At 44.3% G+C, this 24,296-nt stretch overlaps 1 protein-coding gene across 3 annotated transcripts; it reads right to left on the bottom strand.

Annotated features, from left to right (window-relative positions):
• Window positions 1–5,903: 5,903 nt before the first annotated feature.
• Window positions 5,904–23,474, bottom strand: LOC137415845 (uncharacterized protein C4orf54 homolog). Of its 3 annotated transcripts, none has more exons than XM_078776123.1 (3): window positions 23,288–23,474; window positions 14,738–14,961; window positions 5,904–12,787 (listed from the first exon to the last, which is right to left on the bottom strand). In XM_078776123.1, exon 3 carries the CDS (start codon window positions 12,693–12,695, stop codon window positions 7,917–7,919), a length of 4,779 nt encoding a protein of 1,592 aa, XP_078632249.1. In that variant the 5' UTR covers window positions 12,696–12,787; window positions 14,738–14,961; window positions 23,288–23,474; the 3' UTR covers window positions 5,904–7,916. The 3 variants fall into 3 exon arrangements, with proteins under 3 accessions (XP_078632249.1, XP_078632248.1, XP_067957474.2); XM_078776122.1 differs by having other exon boundaries at window positions 14,724–14,961; window positions 23,288–23,470; XM_068101373.2 differs by lacking the exon at window positions 14,738–14,961.
• Window positions 23,475–24,296: the final 822 nt, after the last annotated feature.

Raw genomic sequence — 24,296 nt, 5'->3', positions numbered from 1 at the left:
GATATACTGAGTTCAGAAAGTAAACCCGTCAAGAATTAAAAAAATATTCCATATTAAATGCCAAGTCTGTATGTATATATATATATATATATATATATATATATATATATATATATATATATATATAATGTGTGCACTGTATGTATATATACAATGCATTCAGAAAGTATTCAGACCCCTTCACTTTTTTCACATTTTGTTATGTTGCAGCCTTATGCTGAAATCATTTAAATTCATGTTTTCCCTCATCAATCTACACTCAATACCCCATGATGACAAAGAGAAAACAGGATTTTAGAAAGCTTTGCAAATTTATTAAAAATAAAAAACTGAAATATCACATTGACATAAGTATTCATACCCTTTGCAAAACAGAATCTTGTTTCTCACAGTCTGAGAGTCCTTTAGGTGCCTTTTTGCAAGCTCCAAGCGGGCTTTCATGTGTCTTTCACTGAGGAGAGGCTTCCCTCTGGCCACTCTGCCATAAAGCCCAGATCGGTGGAGTGTTGCAGTGATGGTTGTCCTTCTGGAAGTTTCTCCCATCTCCACACAGGATCTCTGGAGCGCAGCCAGAGTGACCATCGGGTTCTTGTTCACCTCTCTTACCAAGGCCCTTCTCCCCCGATTGCTCAGTTTGGCCGGGCGGCCAGCTCTAGGAAGAGTCCTGGTTGTTCCAAACTTCTTCCATTTAAGAATTATGGAGGCCATTGTGCTCTTGGGAACCTTTAATGCAGCAGAATTTTTTTTGTAGGCTTCCCAAGATCTGTGCCTCGACACAACCCTGTTTCTGAGCTCTGCAGGCAGTTCCTTCGACCTCATGGCTTGGTATTTGCTCTGATATGCATTGTCAGCTGTGCGACCTTACATAGACAGGTGTGTGCCTTTCCAAATCATGTCCAATCAATTTAATTTACCACAGGTGGACTCCAATCAAGGTGCAGAAACATCTCAAAGATGATCAAGAGAAATGGGAGGCACCTGAGCTAAATTTCAAGTGTCATAGCAAAGGGTATGAATACTTATGTCAATGTGATATTTCAGTTTTTTGTTTTTAATAAATTTGCAAAACTTTCTAAAATCCTGTTTTCTCTTTGTCATTATGGGATATTGAGTGTAGATTGATGAGGGAAAAAATGAATTTTAACGATTTCAGCATAAGGCTGCAACATAACAAAATGTGAAAAATGTGAAGGGGTCTGAATACTTTTTGAATGCATTGTATAACCTTGGGTTGCATACTCGTACAAAGAGACAAGAGTTACCCATTGGCGACATTTCTACTTGAGATCATCATCGGAGTGTCTCTTTCGGGGTCATTTGTGCCGATTCAATTTTTGAAAATCTTCAAGATGATCTTTGACCTTTGACCTCAAAATCATAGGCTTCTTCCTTATGCCCATCTCTACCATCTGGTGAAGTTTCGTGAATATCGGTATATTGAAGCAACATGTGAAGCAGTGTAATGAAGCAACATGACTGTCTTGCCCCAATGCACATTGAAACATTTTCTTATTAGGAGCAAGTGCGGTTACAACAACAACTAGAACGGCACTCAGTCGAGAGCATACCTCCGCTAGGTGAACAGTTTACGTTTTGTATCCCACTGTGAGATCGTATCTGGATCCAGACCTGAACCAAAATCGAATCAGCTTGTTCCTGTCACCAAACCAATTTGTGCATCTCGTTTTGTCAGAACTCGTTCATAACGTTTTGAGACATCCTGCGTGCAATATTTCGTTTTTGGCCCTGTCTCTCAATGGTGAAGAATCACTTAAATTCTTATATCTTGATACAGATCTTCACCAAAATCGAATCGATTAGTCCTTGCCACGCACACAACCTCTCCACCAAGTTTCGTCCAAATCCGTGCATAACCTGAGATAAGCTGCTATGTATCGGTTTTAGACCCATCACCCAAAGGTGAAGATTCACGTTAAAAATTCTACTAGCCGGATCCGGATCTTCACAAAAATTAAACCAATTTTTCCTTCTCGCACACCAAACCTCTCCACCAAGGTTCGTTCAAATCCATCCATAACTTTTTGACATATCTTGTTCAGAGACAGACAGACAAAGAGAGGTAACTAGAAGGGCACTCGGTAGAGAGCACACCTGTGCCAGGCTGAACAGTTTGTTTTGTATCCCATTGATAGGCCGGATCTGAATTCGGACCTGAACCAAAATCTAATCGGCTTCTTCTCGTCACCAAACCAACTTGTCCACCTAGTGTTTTCATAATTCATCCATAACTTTTTCAGATATTTCAGATATTCCCATGCCTCCTCTCCCCAAGCCCTCTCCCTCCCACAGATCTCCCGATGTCCCTGTTCTCTGCTGTTGTACTTGTGTGCTTCCCTCTCTCTCCCCATCTTGTCTCCTGCTCCCTTTATTGTATGTTTTGTGTGTCCGTTTTTGTTTTTTGTGATCGATGTTAGCTCCTCCATGAGCCTCGATCTTGTATACAAAAATAATAATAATCATGATATATATTGTTTTTGGCCTGATCATTCAATGGTAAAGAATCACTTGAAAATTATCTGATCCATATTCGGATCTTCAACAAAATTGAATCAATTCATCGTCGTCACATACCTAACCTGTCCACCAAGTTTGTCCGAATCCGACCACAACTTTTTGAGATGTCCTGCTCAAAGACAAACAAAGTTATCCTATTACGGTGGTGGAGATCCTGCAACAATATTTTGGATGATGATGCTTGGTCCAGTTTCTCAGATGTCATGATGTCCACGCCACGCAAGATCTGCAGGCTCGGTTGTCAGGGAGGTATTCACCACATTTTGTTTTGATTATTTTTTATTTTACTTGCTTACATTTTTTGTGGGAAAGTATTTCACCCCGAATTTCACGTTTTGGATGCTTACGGTGAACTGCAGCGAGTTTCGCATGGGCACCGCCATCTTGATGTCATGTGGCGGCCATTGCCCTGCTTGGTGGATGTGGAGATCAGTCTCGGGGATCAAATCCACCTGCAGTGTTTTAAATCTCAATGGATGAGTGAATTCCCTCTTTATCAGTTGTTGGCAGCCAGTTTATGGCTTTTGCATTGGTACTTGCAGATTAGCGCAGGCCATCCACAAACGGTCGTGTTTTTGTCCCACGTGAATATCGCAGCCTTCCTTTCTCTGCTCGTCCATGGCTCTCCAGCTATTTTTACAACCGGCCGCCATCTTGTAGCAATCTAATGTACTGGTAAAACGACCTCTAAAGTAACATTCCCACAGAGCTTACAACGAGTGTGGACATGAGCCAAAAGGTTACTAGTATGGCGGACCTTGTGCATGGAACTCGCAGTGATGCAGGTGTCCATTTACCAAATATAAAACATCGTGAAATGAGTTTTGTTTATTCAATCATCTTCTTTCCTAAATCGGTTTTCTTCATGTCTAAGAATAGAAAGCTTTTATTTTGATCACATAAACTTTGTAGGACACGAAACACAACGCCAGGTCGGTGCTATATAAAGTACTTGGCTACGTCCTACATGATGCAAGCCACAAGCCAATGCTGCGTGGGAAGCAAGGCACAAACAAGCCAATGCTGCGTGGGAAGCAAGGCACAAACAAGCCAATTCTGTTTGGTAAGCGAGGCACAAACAAGCCAATGCTGCGTGGGAAGCAAGGCACAAACAAGCCAATGCTGCGTGGGAAGCAAGGCACAAACAAGCCAATGCTGCGTGGGAAGCAAGGCACAAACACGCCAATGCTGCGTGGTAAGCAAGGCACAAACAAGCCAATGCTGTGTGGTAAGCAAGGCACAAACAAGCCAATGCTGTTTGGTAAGCGAGGCACAAACAAGCCAATGCTGCGTGGGAAGCAAGGCACAAACAAGCCAATGCTGCGTGGTAAGCAAGGCACAAACAAGCCAATGCTGCGTGGGAAGCAAGGCACAAACAAGCCAATGCTGCGTGGGAAGCAAGGCACAAACAAGCCAATGCTGCGTGGGAAGCAAGGCACAAACAAGCCAATGCTGCGTTGGAAGCAAGGCACAAACAAGCCAATGCTGCGTGGGAAGCAAGGCACAAACAAGCCAATGCTGCGTGGGAAGCAAGGCACAAACAACCCAATGCTGCGTGGGAAGCAAGGCACAAACAACCCAATGCTGCGTTGGAAGCAAGGCACAAACAAGCCAATGCTGTGTGAGAAGCAAGGCACAAACAAGCCAATGCTGTGTGGTAAGCAAGGCACAAACAGGCCAATGCTGCGTGGGAAGCAAGGCACAAACAAGCCAATGCTGTGGGGTAAGCAAGGCACAAACAGGCCAATGCTGCGTGGGAAGCAAGGCACAAACAAGCCAATGCTGTGGGGTAAGCAAGGCACAAACAGGCCAATGCTGTGTGGTAAGCAAGGCACAAACAAGCCAATGCTGTGGGGTAAGCAAGGCACAAACAGGCCAATGCTGCGTGGGACGCAAGGCAAAAGGCAATGCTGTGTGGTAAGCAAGGCACCAGCCTGTGCTACATAGGAAGCAAGGCACCAGGCCATGGTACAAGGGAAGCAATGTATCGGCCTGTGTTGTGTGGGGAGCAGTGCACTGGCCCATGCTGCGTGAGAAGCAAGGCACCAGCCCATGCCACATATAGTCAGGTTCACTATGTTTTTTCGTTCAAAATTTTGGTAGATTAGCAAAACTATACATTTTTGGAATATTCAGAGCATGAGGAATCCAAAAATTAATGTTTACATTTGCGTAGACACCTTTGCGAAAATGACACTCAGGACAGTGATGAAGATCTGTAAAAGCATATTCCTGAACGGTATAGACCTCGTAGATCCTGTGTATAGGACTTATAGTTCAATCTGATACTACCTATAACTTCCTATAACAACCTATAACTTCAAAGGACTTGCAATATCATGTATTATGTAATACAGTTATATCACAAATATAAAGACAATGGTTTTCAATTACCTTTGTTTGTTGCTTTTCTATAATCCCGAGCACTATTTTGAGGCCTTTATTGGATTCCTTGACCCAGAAAACATAGGATTAGCATATTTAATTAAGTCTCTAGGTTGACTAGAAGCCGAGATCGCGCAAAATATGTATTTTATGGCGGCCATTTTCAAAATCCAAAATGGCGGCCATGCAGGTGTCTGTGCAAATGCCAACATTGATTTTCAGATTCTCCATGCTCTGAAGATTCCAAAAATGTACAGGTTTGCTAATCCCAAAATTTTGAACGAAATTATATTTGTTAACATAGTGAACCTGACTAATAGGAAGGCACCACACCAGCAGGCAAAGGGTAAGGCCAGGCCACATGAAGGACTTAAGCATCATTTGAGATGTGAAACATTGAGTTTTTGGAGACTATATCGAAACCCGTTGTTTTGTTGTTTATCACTTTTTATTATGCTTTATAAAAATGTAATTATGTTTTCAAAATCCTGCATACATGATATGAATATTTGATCTGTCATTGTTTTTCGGTGCATCTTCAAAATGCGAAATACTCATTGCTCTCGCCTTGCGCTCCATGGGCCGTAGTTTCCAAATTCTATGGCTCAAACTGATAGCTTCATCCCAACATTATTGGTGAAACCCTGAAATATCATTTGCATTTTCTTCTTCCTCGGATTCACCATCAACCCTCGAGTCATTTTCTGAAGCCGAGCCAGACTCGATCTTGTGCCTTTTTGACTTTGTATCCGTCAACCTGTGACGTCACCACTCAGAGGCATCAAACTTCAGGTGGAAAAATCCCGATTTAAACCGATTTTACTGGCGTTTAAAGATAAAACCGTCATAATTTTACATCGCAGTTTAAAGCGACTTATTTACTATACATTCAAAAAAATGTTGAAAACTTTTTATGTTCCGCTTGATATTCCATTTGGGCACATGATGATCCCAGGTCTGCAAGCAGGTAAAAAGTTAAGAAGTTTCTCGTGTCTTCTTGAAATGTATTTAAAATGTCAAAAGAAATGCAAGATACAAACCACAAGTTGTACACATTTGGTTTTTCTTGCTCATACTTTGCCAACCCCATGTCTCGTGCCGTCTCATTCTCTTGCACGTGCTCAAACAGACTGCACAGTGTTATTAAACATTCTCTGTAACACATCTACCTGTTATGTTTATGGACAAACATCTCCCAATTCCAAGCAGTTCAAACTTCCTTAATCGTTCAATGGCATCCCAGCAAGCAAAGTCTGGACCCATGAGAACTCCCACCTGTAAAAAAAGAAGTAGTAATAACCAAAACTAATATATGGAGTTCATGTTCGTCATCTACATGCTGTGTATAGGTGCAAAAGGGTACAGGAGGGAGGGATTGTTTTAAAATCCATAACTGAGAAAAGGGTCAGGTAAGGAGCAGGAAAAAGAGGCTTAGGTTGGAAAGTTGGGAAGTGATATGATGAAGATCAAAGAAAAGGAACATTTGGGGAAAACGGTGGCAGGGACCTGGTGACAAGTGCTCGGTCAAAGGTTTCACCATTGCATATGTAATACATCGATAGGCCCCGAATCAGCAAGTCCAAAGTATGAACTAAACACGTGACTCTTCTTACTCACCAATCACAACTTACACTTTGGATTTGTGACAGTTTGTTCTCTTGAGGGAATTTTGATAATTTTAAAAGTTTGTTAAGCACTCAGAATCTTTTATGAAACGAGAATATATTCTGTTTTTCATGTTAAAAACTTCTGAAAAATTAGCCACTACATTTTTATACAATGACGAAACGTTTTTGTGCATCGGGAAATAATTCATTCACAAACCTCTTGTATCCACATTTAGTCTTAACTGATTTGACCTCAGTGTTGTCCATCAACGAGGGGGGTCCATATGAAGGTTAAAGACCCTGTTTGATTAACCTAGACCCAGTTAGCAAGTAAAAGAGATTTGAGAAATAGAAAGAATATGGATGACCTTTTTCACTTTGCATTATAATTCTTCTTTCTTTTTCTTTTTCTTCTTCTTCTTCTTTTTTCTTCTTTTTCTTCTATTTTTTGATGCAGTATTCCTCAATCCAAAAACAGCGCTACTGTCAGGATGCCCACCTTCTGTGCTCTCCCACCCATACCTTCCACTCCCATACATTCTCCATCTTGCCCAATATATCTTATTCCATCATCTTCCAACTTCCTTTTTCTTTTACGCCGATAACCGATCAAATTCACAATCCTTACATTTCCTCTCTATCCTCACTCCTTTGATTCCTCGAATTTTTTCAAAATAAAGTCACACATCCACTCTCCACCACACCACTAATTTAAATGGGCCTCTAACAAAAAATTGGAACAGTATAACTTTGAACAAAAAGCTCAATAACAGTTTGATGTTTCCAGTTAAGAGTTTCCTATAAGACCTCTAAACGTCTCCTCGCTCCTCTACTTCACCTCCACAACCTCCCATATCTCACCTTTCTAGAATACATAATCTTTCATCCAATAAGAAATTTGAGCTGTATCACAAAATTACTAATTTTAACATCAGCCCATATAATATGAAAGGACATTCGGAAATAACCAAGTATATGATATTTTAAAAAACATTCAAAAAGTATCAAACACATCATTCATACGTGCACCATGTGCTTCAACTCAAAATACATGCAACGTGTTTGTATGTTTGTCGAAACGACGAGGCAATCTCGGAGGACCATCACCGCAATGTCGAGTGAAATAATGAGAACCCGTCCCAGCAAGACATTGTGGCAGTAAATAAAAAAATAATAAAATGCAGGTATTGAAGTGTGCAAAACTCAATAGGTATAGTTCACTGAAGTGAGGGTGACTGGTGCAAGCACCAATTTCCGTGCAATAAACATTTGCTTACAACAGCGTGCCAGGCGCGAATATAACTCCTCTACCATAAGCATATTCAGTTGGACAGCCACAAAATTTGTCCAAAGAGCTTCCGCCATTATTTCAGTGCTGAAGCATCGCGTTCACTTGTGCTCCACCACAAAACTCATAGTAGACCCATCGAATGAGGTTGGTGCCACAATTCGTGGACCCTGAGATGATGTGATGCTAATTAAAGGTGGCTTGGAATCGCCTCCAACGACAGGTGCACCCGGAACCGCATACACTGCCTGCACCATGCCCGATGGGAGGAAGTAAGGCCGGTCTCCAAGGCTTGTAGCCTCGTCACAGCTTCCTTTGAGAGGTATCTGACCACCTCCCATAACGGCTGCTACAGTGGTAGTGTTTATTCCAGCGGTGGTCGTTGTGATCGTCGTGGTGGAGTTTCCCATGCAAACGCCTCTGCCCATTGCTACCTGTGCAGCTCCAAATTGCTGCGACACTGGTAGCGTGTGCACCCCAGGATAAACGACGTATGGAGTTGCGAATGTTCCACCACCGATGACAAAGGGTGAAACTGGAACAGGAAAGACACTTGGAGCAGCACCCAGGACCTGCTGGGATGCTGGCAGAACTACTTCGATGAACTGACCCGTTTCAGGATCGAGAAGACGCTTCCGTTGAGGATGCATTGGCATATCCACCAGGTAAAATTGACCCGACTCCGGGTCCAGCAGCATTCGGCGCTGTGTTTTTTGGAAGGTAGAACAGGTGGACGAGGGAGCGTGTGCAGACGAGATAGTAACTGAGGGCAAGACCTGCTCGCTGCACTGCAATGATTTAGCTGCATCCACAATAGGCAGGCCGAGTGAGGTTGTTGTGTTGGAAGGTGGTGTGACAGCCAGTTGAAGAGGTTGAATGGTGAGCAGATGTGGCTGTTTTGTTTTTTCTGAAGGTACACCCACTTTGGCACTGCTCGAAGAAGCTTCATCATGCGATAATAATCTTTGGAGATGCCGTCGATGCTGCACACGAGCTCCTGCAGCCGTCACGACTTGGCCCAACTCCTTGTACGTCTTCGGTGGAACTTTGGGTGGGCCATGCACCTCCATTTTTGCCTTGCTGTCTGGCTGCAGTTTGATGGGAATAGTGAAATAAAGCTCACTGTCTGCAGAAGCAAGGCTTTCTTTTGCCTGCACCAATTTTGAAGTTTTTTCTGCAGCTGTTTCTCCCTCAAGACGCTCGTGGGACCTACTTGGCAGGCCCTCAGACCTACCTTCATTGCTTCGCGACACCGGTGGCTTCACAGAATGTACAAGTGGAGCATTCTTTGAGGGCACCCCCATGATGCGCCGGGGCATGACAGCTGCAGACTTTTGTGAAGCAGAAGCAAATGGCTGTGGAACCTTGTTGGTGCTTTTGGTCCTGCCTGCACTTGCCTGTGCTGTGCTCACATTTCTTGCAAGAGGTGAAGAAGACATGGAAACAGAGCACTGCTTGCTCTGTGTCTGTGATGAGAAAATGCGCAACTGTGATGCACTTTTCCCCTTGTTTCGTCGAAGTGTCTCGGTGCCAACCACTTCTGCACCGTGTTCGTTGGATTTCCTGTGCTGCCTGTCTCGCCTGCTTGAGGCACGAACATCGTCTCGTTTCACCCTAAAGTTCTGTTTTGCCTTTTCCACTTCCTCCAAGGTGATGAGTGACAGAATGTTACTGTGCGGAACAGGTTGCACATCTTTGCGCCTCTTCCATCCGTTGTTCTCAAACACATACAGGTCCTCCATAGACTTCACTGCTGCAGTAAGCTTATTGAGTGCCTGTTGCTGTTGCTCTGTGTTTTCATCTTTCTCATTGGTGGTGGGAGAAATGTCGACATCTGACAACTCCTGATCAAGAATATTACTGTCGATTACTTGCTTCTCATTTTCTCTGAGATTCATTGGTTGAGGCATGTTGTATGGCTTGGTTGTTTGTGGAAACAATACTGAGGCTCCAGTATTCATCATTGGGTCAGCAGTGTCTTCCTTCCTCGTGATCGATTTGCAGTTGATGACCAGGGGTGGTGCAGCACAAACACTGCGTGGTGCTATGGATAGGCGCCTGTCCCAGACAACGGCTGAGGTGCTCTGATCAGAGGCTGTGGACCTGCTGTCACTGTCTTCACGAGACATGGACGTGTATGTGCACTTGACGAGCTTCCGGACATCCCTCACCTGATGAAGAGGCGTATGTATCCTGAGCTTGTCAGTGCTCCCAGGTTTCTCAGACCTGCTCTCTGCTCTCATGCCCGTTTTAGGATCGAGCTCGGTTTGAAGGATGGCCTTCCTTGAAGCTTGCACCTCAATGCTCGATTGGTCAACCGTTCCAGGGCAGATGTTTGGTGTGAGAAGTTTTGCGATGCTAAAGGGGCTGTGTGTCTGTTCACTGTTCTTTTGCAGGTTTATCTTGATTTCTGGGGATTTGGACATGACCATGCTCTGCGATGAATGCTTTATGTACAGTGTGTTGTTGCTCTTGTAGGATGATTTATTTTCATTTTTTTCAGTTATTTTCTTCGTTATTCCTGCCCTGTTATTCATAACTTCTTTAACTTCTCCAGCACCTTCTGCAACTGAATAACCATTTATGGCTGTTTCCTGTAATAAAAGGGCTTCAGGTACTGTGATGTAACATGACGGTGCTTCATCAATCGAGGGCACCGAAGAATAAGTACCTTTAAGGTTCACATCATCACACTGCTGCTTCTGCTCCTGATGCTTCAGCTCTTCCTGCTCCTGCTTATTTTGCTGCTTCTGCGCATTCTGCTTATGTTCTTTCTGCTCCTGTTTTTTCTGCTCAAGCTTTTTTTGCTGCTCCTGCTTCTTTTGCTGCTCCTGCTTCTTTTGCTGCTCCTGCTTCTTTTGCTGCTCCTGCTTCTTTTGCTGCTCCTGCTGCTGGTGAATCTGCTCCTGCTGCTGTGGTTGCACCTCCATATCCTCCTGTTGAATGTTCAAGCTGATCAAACGCTTTCTAACTTCCTTCCCACTGAGTGAGTCACTTTCCCGTTCTCTCCACGAGTGAAAAGCACTGTTTTCACTCTGCAGAAAAATGTTTTGTGTCACGGTGCGTTGTACTGTCACCTGTTGCGCTCGCCAGAGATCATCGCCTGCAGGATAAGGGGTGCCATCAATGCCCGCTGAAATAGGACACTGCACATGGTCCTGCACGAAGGACAAGTCTTCAGTGAGCTCCTCTTGAGCAGGAAATTCATATTTGGAGAGTCCAGTGTCCACATCGGGTGCATTACTCGTGTCCCTTAGCTCTCCTCGCTCCATGCGGATCTCCTGCTCCTTCTGCATTTTCTTGGAGAGTACATTGGTGAGCAAGCTGGATGCATGCTTTGTTTGATGAACCGCACCTCCTCCCTGGCTTACTGCATCGGATTCTCGACTCTGCTGCCGGCTTAGTGGTTCATTCATTCTTTCCAGCGATGCATTGTGCTCACAAGGAGTCTTGAGTTGACTTGCAGTCTGCACTGGCCCACCACCCCTCTCTTCCAGCGAGCGCCGGCGCTGCCGCATTATGCTGTTGCCCTTCCCACGACCGGCAACAGATCCACGCCAGCCCAAGTCTACATAGCTTGGGGCCCAGTGTGGTGATCCCCATCTGGTCAAAGGTGGCCACTTTGGCATCTCTGCAAATGGGCTTTCCTCACGAGCTGGTGACACTTCAGCAAATGCATCGTACGGACAGGACAGGCTCCTGAAGGCACGTGCAGTGAGATTCCGCACTTCGTGATCAGCGTCGTCGAGTCCAGCACTCGAGGCGTCGCTGATGTAGCCCGCAGGTCCATCTGTGCAGTTCATGGTGCTGCTGCCCGTCCTCTCTGCAGCAGTGCCGGAATTAGCAGTGGCTCCTGGCGGGTGAGTGGTTGTCTTTGGTCCCGTGAAGTGCTTATCGCCCCAAGCAGAGTTGGCCCCCACTGCCCACGCACAAGCTGAGGCATTTATAGCCGGTGCAGCCGTGAATGACACATGAAGCTGCCCCCGTGCGCTGCCATTTTGGTGTGATGGACTCGAGCTCCTTATAGCTTGTGCCTTGGCTGCTCCCCTGTGGCCACTTTCCGTCTCACTGCAGAAATTGCCTGGAGATTGGAACCGCTCAAAACTCACATAGTAATCAGGTTCTTCTGAACCACAGCAAGAGTTCAGCTCGTTCTCGATGCTCTCGCAGAGAGACTCATCTTCCGCATCTGTGGTGGCATTCGAGAGTAGTGGCTCGTCTGAAGTTGAGATTTGCAGATCACCTTGCTCGCTGAGGTTCATCTGGTGCATCGCGATGAAATTTTGCACTTTTCCTGCGTCTGATGAGGCTTCGAACATCGGAGGATCTGCTCGGGAGATGAATGTTTGTCCTAAAGATTTTTGCGGAATTTCACTGATGAGAGTCGCAGACTCCAGGTGTTCTTGAGCAGGAGTCGTGTCCCTTGTGCTGCCGCTTGCTGGGGACACAGAACACATTTTGCTGTCACCATGGCTGTTGCTACATTTTATAACTATAAGTGGATCAATGGTCGTCGTTCCTTGTGGACCGGCGGGTTCCTCATATGTGTGGTTGCATGAAGCGTACATCAAATCTGGAGTGGTTTCATCATCAGCATCAGCACCTGTACTGGATGCGTCACTCTCAAAAGGCCTTAAAGGGAGAACGTTAGTGTTATTCTGCACATCCACCTGCTCCATCTGAAGGTTTTTCATTTCAAAACGTTCGTTGTCCACCTGGTGCTCCTGCACCCCCTCAAAACATTCGTCGATCTCAACGTACTTGCACTCATCGGAAAAATACTCATCATCCGCTGAACTGGAATCGTCAAATCCAGGTGGTTTTGAAATGATAAACTTTGGAGGATGGGGCCATTCTGCTGGTGCTGCCTCCTCGGACATCTTTCAGGAGGTCCTGCAGCTGGTCTTGACTCGGTGGTTGTCCCTGCAGCTGGTCTTGACTCAGTGATTGTCCCTGCAGTCCTGCAAAACAACTATGCACGCACGTCGTGGTTTATATGTATCGCTTGTCAAGCATTCATTCATTTGCATTGCAGTTTTTATGTTCTGCATACCTTTTAGCGTAATAAGTACAATAATTCATTTATGGACAGTTATTGCATACAAATGCCTTTATGTGCTGGAAATGAATGGTGTACAGCAAACAGTGCTTCGTTTCCGCCCACATTCCTCGCATCATTGTCTAATTTTCATATTCCTTTATGTTTCTGAGGTTTTGTGTTCAACCAATCAGTAAAAATGGTTCAAAAGTATGGATTCCATTTTAAAAGTTAAACTTTGGGTTGACACGTGCGTGTTCCCATCTCATTGACCCCTCGGCTCATGATGTGTTACCCAGGTAAAAATCCCATGTACCATTATGTGTTTGTCCATTGAGTGAGAGTGTCCTTGTAATTCATGTAAAACTACACTGATCAAGTCTGGTGATGGCTTTAATGAATGTGATGAGCCTCTCTGTTACAGAGTATGGGTTCTGCCGAAGCAGTTTCTTGGCCAGGATCGTACCAGGTGGTTTGAACTTGCCATCCCTTCCCAGCAGTAGTCAGGGCAGAAATTTGGGATTTGTTCAGGGTGCCGGTGATAGCTTGCCGACTCTTTGCGAATGACACTGTAGGGTCTTTAACATTCACCAGCAGCCAGCACACCCAGTTTAACGTCCATCCGAGGGATGGCACACACATTGATGAATCACCCTACCTGTGAAACACCAGGATGACCTTTTATAGCTGGATCGGAATTCGGACCCGGGCTAGACAGCTTAGAAGCGAGTGTGCGTCGCTCGAGAGTCAAGGCCACCTTACCAGCCCGATTGAGCTTTATATCAATGAAAAAAACAACATGGCTGGGGGAGCGGAGGCGGGATTAAGTATGATACCTGAGAAGTCGCGTATATACTCACCTGTGACCTGTGTAGTCTGATTTACACTTCCAACTGCAAACTCTCTCACCCTGGTGCTGTGCAGGCACAAATCTGAATTGCATCCTCGAATAGACCTACACCGTCCTTTCTGTGGGGACGCTAACCCCATGACCATCCCGCTCTGCACGTGCTTACCAGTGCTTGTAAATTAGCCCCTCCCTCTTGTTTACCAGTGCGTGTACATTAGCCCCTCCCTCTTGTTTGCCAGTGCGTATAAATTAGCCCCTCCCTCTTGTTTACCAGTGCGTGTAAATTAGCCCCTCCCTCTTGTTTACTAATGTGTGTAAATTATCCCCTCCCTCTTGTTTACCAGTGCGTGTAAATTAGCCCTTCCCTCTTGTTTACCAGTGCGTGTACATTAGCCCCTCCCTCTTGTTTACCAGTGCGTATAAATTAGCCCCTCCCTCTTGTTTACCAGTGCGTGTAAATTAGCCCCTCCCTCTTGTTTACCAGTGTGTGTAAATTAGCTCTCCCTCTTGTTTACCAGTGCGTATAAATTAGCCCCTCCCTCTTGTTTACCAGTGTGTGTAAATTAGCCCCTCCCTCTTGTTTACCAGTGCGTGTACATTAGCCCCTCCCTCTTGTTTACCAGTGTGTGTAAATTAGCCCCTCCCTCTTGTTTACCAGTGCGTGTAAATTAGCCCCTTCCTCTTGTTTACCAGTGCGTGTAAATTAGCCCCTCCCTCTTGTTTATCAGAGACCGAACTCGCCATGCACAGCTTCTCAACGTAAATCCGCCATTTGGATCAAGGTGAGATCACGGTGTGACGTCACTGGCGAAATGGAAAATCGACACTCAGAGCTATTTTGGACACTTTCTAATTGGCAAAATTAAGAAATAAGTAAATACCTTTCAAATTATACCGCGATTAATGATTTTGAATGGTTTTCAGAAAAATTTTTTATTGCGTTTGGGTTCTTCTTTAACAACTAATGCTTCCGGTAAAGGTAGTTTCCGATTACAGAGCAGAAAATAATATGGTTCTTACTTGGGAAAGTGTACCTGTGCGGCCGTTTCGAGTTTGATTCCTGATAGGTCATGCTCTTCTGCTCACTGATCGCAGGTGAATGGGACGTTTGGCGGGAAGATTGAGTAGTCTGTCCTCTCTGCTGAGCTCACAGGTGTTTGTGGACAGTAAAGCTCCCATGGTATATTTTGAAACATGGTCGACCATTTTGTATTGCATGTGCACGTGCTCCAGCCAAACTCAGCTCTTGACCTCCATTCTGAAAGGATTGCATTAAAGGGACAAAATCATGAAATTTTTGGAAGAGATACGTTTTAGATTATGATATCCCTGACCCCTTAGTACTAAAATTTATATTTTTGGGAGACTAATATGCCAGATAATCGTGTTTTAAAATCGGACTATTTTTGCTTCCGCCATGCAAATGAGCTACTTCCATTGATTTGCGTAACGTCACAGGTGCACAACTCATTGACGGACGGACGTGTATGTCTGCGTTTCATCATAAGTTATTCCAGTGTTCAAGATGCCGATGTACCAAGCTTTTAACTGTTTGAATTTGCCCACAGAATACAGACGTCGTTTTTACGGCGTAGCCCATCGGGCAAAGCCGTCTACAACAGTGTTTGTCCGTCCGTATGTCCCCTCAAATGTAGGCCTATACCAATCAGAGCTGAGGATCTGGTCACATGACAGGGTGATGTGATTACGTCTGATGTCATTACGGCGGTACGGCGGCTGACTCTGCACACCGCCATTTTTATTCCAATTTGGTTCAGGCCGAACATATTGTCGACCCTGCCATATATCACAATCGCCATGCTCTACCTTTACGTTTTTCATTCAGTGTGAAACACAAACAAAGCGATTGTTAAAATGACCATGAAATATCGAAAGCATCGGCGTTACGTCTCTTCCAACAATACGGTACATATAGGCCTCAGGCTTCATGACTCACCTTCGGGCCGTTTCGGACAAATTAAACCCAGGTTTCTTAATACAGTAGTGTATCGTTTCAGTCATATCGTTTTTGTAATAATAATAATAATAATAATAATATAGTAAATATGACCATAACACTTTAATCCCAATGTCGTAAATACAAAGTTTACGGATTGAAGCGGTGTATGTTTCATGAATCAATGATGAGCGGTGTACGGTACGAACAACGGCAGAAGTAAGGAATTCGCCTCGGTTTTTTGATAGCATGTTATTAACCCAATCCTTGTGCAGTATCTAGATTACAGTAGATCTTCGCTCAATTCTGTATGTAAAACTTACCTCACGGATGTCAGGATTCCTCCAAATTTCTTTGTTTAATGTTATAATCAGCATTAGCGACTGTTTAAAAAGCTAATCATGTGTGTTTGTGGGTTATAATATTTTACAAGCCCGGCTACGCTGCTGCTGGACTTTCAGTCTTGTTTTTGAATCCTTGACCCACAAAAAGATCGTCGACGATCTCGCCTTTCCCCCTTTCCAGCTTCCCCATCAACAAATACTCCATCGCTTGAAATTGACTGAAGTTTATTAAATCCACTTTTGTTTACCAATGGAAGATGCTGATGCGTTACAAGCTCGATGACGTTGTTGTAACGTGATACCTGGTTATTGTTCCCTTGTGCGTCGGCGTCTGGTGATGTTATGCCGGCACTGTGACGATAATATGGGTGAGCAATTTTTTGTGGTTGTAAATCCTGAAATTAGAAACATTTGTTGGATTCCATTTTCAAATTATTGGGGTATCTACCTATTACCTAAAGCAACTAGATGGTATTCATAGAATACTTACCCTGCGCAGCGAACTTGTTGCGAGCTAGCTCTTGTTTTTGAACATTTTTTTTTCTTTGATCCAATATGGCTGCCAGACCACGTGAGCGATGACATCATTAATTTATATTCTCTAATATAATTGTTGCAGAGATCGCCCTCAATAAATTTCAAACTGATCAGACTTAGCGTTGTCCCTGTCGAATTATGACGTCATAATTATGGCACAAATGACGTCATCGTTAACACCTATTCCCCATATGGAGTTCTTTACAATGAGCCACGTTTCAATTTTTTCCATGCAGCGGTTTTGGAGATGTAGAGGTGCAACATTTTTCGGTTTTTCCAAGATGGCGCCTGTACCACATGATCCATGAAGTCATGATTATCATTAAAATATTCTAAAGGTGGAGGCGCTTCTTTGTTGAAAATTTCGTGGTCCATCAGACCAACAGTTGCTGAAAAAAATTAATAATGATCGGATGGATAAGTGTTGTATTTGTCGAATAATGATGTCATAACGAAGGCACCGGTGACATCATCATTAACATATCTTATTCCCCATGGGGAGTACTTGACAATGAGCCAGGTATCAATTTTTCCCATGGAGTGATTTCAGAGATATAGAGGTGCCAAGTTTTTCCAAGATTGTGCCTGTACCACGTGACCTATGACATCATAATAATCATTAAAATATTCTTCAGGAGGAGGTGCTCCTATGGTGAAAATTTCATGTCAATCGGACCAACGGTTGCCGAGAAAATGAATTTTTAAAATGCAGACACGTATGACACAAGGCACATGGCACACGTATAGAACTGAATGCTTAACCCTGCTTGTCCCTTCGTGAGGGCAGGGTAAAAATGGTAGAAATTTGGACCCATGTTCTTTCCTGTCCCGCATACTACACTCCCTACTACCCAGCCTTTTCTTCCATATCTTCAACACCCACCCCATTTCTCCATTTACTCCTCACTAGCAGTGCCCACACCGACACGGGATTCGAGACTGGATAGGGATGAAGCTGGCAAAAATGCAAATGGTGTCTTCTGTCATCGAGCGGGCAAGCTGGGAGCAACAATTCACATTTGATGATGCAATTTAAATGCTCTAATGGCAGCAACATGCTCCATTTCAATTGAAACTGTTAGCGAAGTTTCTTACTTGCGCTAGCGAAGCGAAAAGCGGGGTTAAGCGTTCAGGTACGTGTGCCGTGTGTCTTTGGTCCGATTGACATGCAATTTTCACCATAGGAGCGCCTCCTCCTGTATAATATTTTAATGATTATTATGACGTCATAGGTCACGTGGTACAGGCGCCATCTTTGAAAAATTCGCACCTCTATCTCTGAAACCACTCCATGGGAAAAATTGAGACCTGGCTCATTGTCAAGTACTCCCCATGGGGAATAAGATATACTAGCCGAAACCCGTGGAACATCCACGGAAGGGAGGATGTGGTGTATGGATAGAGTGTACCATTATGGATGGCATAGGGGATTTCCATGTCCGAGTAAGAGTTAGGAAGAAAGATGAGAATGAAGAGTGCGTATATGAACAACGTATTTATTGCAATCTACTTAAATGACAACGCTACGATATACTTTTGAAAATATCACGTACCGTCTCGAAGTCAATGCCATCCTTTTATCTCTTCGTATACAACTCACTGATTTCTACCTTATCGTGAACAGGGTAAAGCCTACTTTGATAATCATGAACGGTGGCAGATGCAGGAGTTGGTGAAACGAAAGGGGGGGGGGGGGCTGATCATGACCTACCCTACGCCACATGGCCTACGCCATTTGTTGAGATCATGGCCACAACGGAAACACAACAACTGGATAGGTAGGGCCTAGGCCTATGCCTACTTTTCGTCACTCGGCGAAGTACACTTTGTTTTAAGCTTTCAGAAGCTGAAGCCTTGGTATTTATTGCTTTATATGATACTGATGGGCTGCTGATCGGTTTCACTTCGTTGTAATCACAGTATATGGAAGAAATTATGGTAAACCCACCTGATGAGGTTAGCGTACACCGTGATCGATGACATCGGCACAAATGCATGCTCAGGATTGTCCACTCAGTGGACGGCTTGCTGTCGCCTTCGACTTTCCAATCAGCGGACGGCTTGCTGTCGCCTTCGACTGTCCAATCAGTGGACAGCTTGCTGTTGCCTTCGACTGTCCAATCAGCGGACGGCTTGCTGTCGCCTTCGACTGTCCAATCAGCGGACGGCTTGCTGTCGCCTTCGACTGTCCAATCAGTGGACGGCTTGCTGTCGCCTTCAACTGTCCAATCAGTGGACGGCTTGCTGTCGCCTTCGACTGTCCAATCAGCGGACGGCTTGCTTCGCCTTTACCCAGCAGACGCCAATAAGATGGCGTCGTATCGGCCGTTATTCGGATGCTTTTGGGCCCCAACGTCGGCTAATTCAGATTTTTCGAGTATGGCTCTCCGTGATAAACAAAGAGCGCGGTTAGTAGATCGTAAATCCATTAGTGCCGTGGGCATCGGGTCACTGGGTGCGGCGTAAAAGGGATAACAAAGTCGAGTCCTTACGCTATTATTATATAGACTAGCCGAAACCCGTGGAACATCCACGGAAGGGAGGATGTGGTGTATGGATAGAGTGTACCATTATGGATGGCATAGGGGATTTGCTTGTCCGAGTAAGAGTTAGGAAGAAAGATGAGAATGAAGAGTGCGTATATGAACAACGATCGCCGACACCAGCACAAATGCATGCTCTGGATTGTCCACTCAGTGGACGGCTTGCTTTCGCCTTCGCCTGTCCAATCAGCGGACGGCTTGCTTCGCCTTCGCCCAGCAGACGCCAATACGATGGCGTCGTAAGATGGCATCGTATCGGCAGTTAATCGGATGCTTTTGGGCCCCAACGTCGGCTAATTTAGATTTTTCGAGTATGGCTGTATGTGATAAACAAAGAGCGCGGTTCGTAGATCGTAAATCCATTAGTGCCATGGGCATCAGGTCACTGGGTGTGGCGTAAAAGGGATAACAAAGTCGAGTCCTTACGGTATTATTATATAGATTACTGATGATGTCATCGGTGCCTTCATTATGACGTCATAATTTGACAAGTACAACACTTATCCGATCATTATTACTTTTTTTTCAGCAACTGTTCGTCTTATGGACACGACATTTTCACCATAGGAGCTCCTCCTCCTTTATAAAATTTAAATGATAACCATGACGTCATAGGTCATGTGGTACAGGCGCCATCTTGGAAAAAACAAAAAATGTTGCACCTCCATCTCCAAAACTGCTGCATGGAAAAAATTGAAACATGGCTCATTGTAAAGAACTCCATATGGGGAATAGGTGTTGTTAACGATGACGTCATTGGTGCCATAATTATGACGTCATAATACTACAGGGACAACGCTCAGTCTGATCAGTTTGAAATGTATTGAGCGTGATCTATGCAACAATTATATCAGAGAATATAAATGTATGATGTCATCGCTCATGTGGTCTGGCAGCCATATTGGATCAAAGAAAAAAAAATGTTCAAAAACAGAAGAGTTGGCTCACAACAAGTTGACTGCGCAGGGTAAATACTCTATGAATACCATCTGGTTTACATGAGTACTGTATTCAACCTCCTGTTGTCAATACTTCATAGAAGCATCTTTGGCAGCGATTACAACTTCAAGTCTTCTTGGGTATGTCTGCATCAGTTTTGCACATCTGGATGGGTGGAGTTTTCTCCCACTCTTCCTTGCAGATTTGCTCAAGCTATATCAAGTTGGATGGGGAGCGTCGATGAACAGCAATCTTCAAGTCTTGCCACAGATTCTCAATAGGATTCAAGTCTGCACTTTGGCTGGGCCTCTCAAGGATTTTCATGTTCTTGTTATTAAGCCATTCCGGTGTTACTTTGGCTGTATGTTTGGTGTCATTGTCCTATTGGAATGTAAATAATTGCCGCAGTCTAAAGTTTTGTACTCCGAAGCATATTCGCCTCAAGAATTTGCCTGTATTTGGCTCCATTCATTGTTCGCTCCTATCCTTGCAAGTCTCCCAGTCCCTGCTGCTGAAAAGCACCCCCATAGCATGATGCTGCCACCACCATGCTTCCCGGTAGGGATGGTGTTAGATGGGTGATGAGCTGTGCTTGGTTTCCGCCAGACGTAGTACTTTGCTGCATTCAGGCCAAAGAGTTAAATTTTCGTCTCACCAGATCACAGAATCTTTAGACCCTTGTTCCTTGAGTCTTTCACGTTACCTTTTGCAAACTCCAGGTGTGATGTCATGTGCCTTTTTCTCAGGAGTGGCTTCCATCCGGCCACTCTCCCATAAAGCCTCGATTTGTGAAATGTTGAAGAGACTGCTGCCCTTCCTTCAGGTTTTCCCATCTCAACCAAGGAACTCTGTAGGTCTGTCAGAGTGGTCATTGGGTTATTGGTCATGTCCCTGACCAAGGTTCTTCTTGCCTGGTTGCTCAGTTTGGTCAGACGGGCAGCTCTAAGAAGAATCTGGGTGGTTCCATATTATTTCCAGTTCCCAATGATGGAGTTCACTGGAGTCTTGGGATCGTTCAACACTCTAGAAATTGTTTTATATCCTTCCACAGATCTATTCCTCCTCACAATTTTACCTCGTAGTTCTGCGGACAGTTCCTTGTACTTCATAGTTGAGTTTCTGCTCTGACATACACTGTCAACTGTGAGACCTTATATAGAAAGGTGTGTTTTTGTAAATGTGTGTGAAATTTCAAAAAAAAAAAAAAAAAAAGCAAGACCGATAGTCTTACAGTATTAAAGTATAATTTTTTTAAAACTTCAAGCATGAACAGCCGGTTCGTGAATGACTTGGGTAAAAAAACGGCAAATGGCAAACGATGAACCAATAAATTCCACATTCCTGTGTAACCTTCAGGCATGACAGCATGTTCTCTATATTTTCATTCCAAACAGCATAATTCATCATTCTAATCACAAATTATTACTATGGTATTAATATATCAAAATATAAAGTTAAATCGCGATTGTATTGAGATGTTATCAAACCAGTGAACCGTTATCCGTTCACGTTCACTTCCCTATTCGGGAGCGCAGTCCGTGTCGATCGTATTTCAAAATCATAATTTTATTGAGGAATTTCTGAAACTCCCACCTGCGTTACAACACCTGATGGGACCCCAAAACGTTACACAGAAGGTTATTATATTTCCTTTTTAGTAAAATATGCAACTGTAATGGTTATTAAACGCTGTGCCCCTGTCATGTGACCTGATACTCAGCTCTGATTGGTGTACGTTTATGGGGACATACGCACAGACAAACGCTGTTCTAGACGGCATTGCTCTATGAAATACGCTATAAAATCCACTTTGACATTATGGGGTATTATTTGTAGATGTGACAAAAAATCTCAATTTAACCCATTTTAAAATCAGGCTGTAACACAACAAAATCTGATCAAATTCAATTTGTAGCTGGTGCTGTAGGAAGGTGCTGTAGCTTTTTAATGCCTAGGGTCCGTAATAAAAATTTGTATTGGTATCAAAGCCAGTGCCCAATTGCAAATTAATAGTGGGATTCTTCACTCATGGACGAGCCTGGTGTTGGCTTAACGGTTAAGATAGCTGGCTTAAAATCTTAGGATCTTGAGTTTGAGCCCTTGTCCTACTGTTGAATTAACACCTGGTGGGTTGACTCAGACTGTCATCCTTCCGAGGTCGGCAAATGAGTACCAGCTTACTGGGAAGAATGAGCCATTTGAGTATCCTGCGTCGGAGTGGCAACCCATCCAGTATTGTGCCCCTCGAGCCTAGGAAAACTTGTTCGGCAGCCCTAAGCATCTGAAGATACAAAAACGAGCGGTCTTCTCTTATAAGGAGTAATACATAAGGTCTACATAAGGAGTAATCCAGTAATTGGCTTCATGTCCCCTGGTCGGTATGTAGGTGGTCCTTGTTGATCCCTGCATTTTTTTTTACTGTCGTGATTCATGAGAGTGATGAAGAAGATTAGTTTTGGACAATAATTTTCAAGGGTATTCAAATTGTTTCGCTCGAACCATCAATGCCCATTGTCCGGGAGAGGTGCTGAGACTTAAAGTGCGTGAGAGTTAAACTGGGAAATGATCGATGTAGGCTACCGATAATTTTGATGTGATTGTTTCGAAATTCGTTTCAAAGAAGAATGTGAAATCTGTAAGAATGATGCAACCGAGCCGCAGTACTTTGGTTTGAGTTAATGGATCGCCCTACAGCTGGCATCCCTGGCTGGCACATCTTTTTTTATTTATGTCATCGGTGGCTCTGACCATGGATGGGAGCTATTTGTAATGGTAAACATGGAGACCGGGCAGGCTACACCAAAAGAGAAATGGATCCCAAAAACGTAACACGAGCGTTTTGTCTGGTTGGCAAGGAACTCAAAAATTCTGATCTATTACACTTCATCAAAATATCTTAAAAACAACCACTGTAAAAGAAAAGCTTAATCAAGTTTAATATGCGTAAAAAATGCGTAAAAAAGCTTAATGAAGTTTGTGCAAAGTACAGTAAATCTCCCTCCATGGTATAATTAGGCAGAAACCAATATTTGTTGGTCGAGTCGACAATATATATATATACATATACTGTAGACACATACATTGATCATAGAGTCCGAAATAGATAGTTAACTGCATTCAATTGCATATCAAAAGATATAGCGATTTCAGAAAACAAGCCATTTGAGGAGCAGACTCAAAACACGATGCTCACGATGAGGGAGGGGATGTCGGGAGGGAGGATCATACAGACATGTAGGATCGAGAAGCTGAAACATAGCCCACCTGTCTGTAGTCCTATATGTAGGACACCCGGTCGCGAGATCCTGCAGAATGCACCGCAAATCGTTGCGACCGGCTGAACAACGAGATGGATGACAGTTGCGGGATGGTGCTCGCAAGTGTACAGAGATAAACGACGCTGGTGGTCGACTCAGACTCGAACCTTCGCCTGGCTCTCCGAGCTCTGAATGAGATGCACAGCCGAGCGGTGGGGCAGCCACAGACAGGCCTGGCCGTCCCAGAATAGCTCTCGTTCTACCATGATGGCAACGGAAAGTTATGTGGCCTCTCTCCTTGTTTTATTCTTTAGCCCCGGTATCGATCCTGTTCTTTTCGGCGTTCGCCGACTGTCGAACGACGCAGGAGCCGCAATTCACTGAGCATTTGCCAGGAGATGCGTACAATGATCGCAGTGGGTCATCTGCAGATGCACATGGCTGCCGAACAAGTTTTCCTAGGCTAGAGGGGCACAATACTGGATAGGTCGCCACTCCGACGCAGGACACTCGAATGGCTCATTCTGTTTGCCACTTCTGATAGAAAAGCTGTGTTTGCGAATCCAACCGGGCCTTATGCCCTTGGAAGATTCCATTTTCAGTAGATGCAATGTTTCCGAGACAACGCTAGCCGTTGCTATTTTGGTGTAGTTGTAAAAAAAAATGCTGTGGCAACGTTGCATTTTAGCTAATTTAGGCTTGTTAACAAGGGCCTGCACACATTGACCAAGCCACAAAGCCTGTGGACATCGGCCACCCCACCATGAGGACTTTCTGTCATGGAGATGACACCTCCCCTAAAGGAGGCCGCACGACTCCACGTGTGAATGGATTTCATTTAGGCAAATCCTTTCTCAGTATTGCCGCCTGCCAGGTTCTAGATGACACAGAGAACGTCAACTGTGTACAAGCAATAGTGCGGCTCGGGTGACAGGCATTTGCAGGTTTTTTTCCATGGTGCATTTGTTTTCCAAGTGCAGGCAAACGTTGCTAAGGCCTACCCTTTCGATAAAACC

This window comes from Myxine glutinosa, chromosome 4, assembly GCF_964187855.1.
Source record: "Myxine glutinosa chromosome 4, kmMyxGlut1.1, whole genome shotgun sequence".
NCBI lineage: Eukaryota > Metazoa > Chordata > Myxini > Myxiniformes > Myxinidae > Myxine > Myxine glutinosa.
This window is presented reverse-complemented; position numbering and strand designations above follow the sequence as displayed.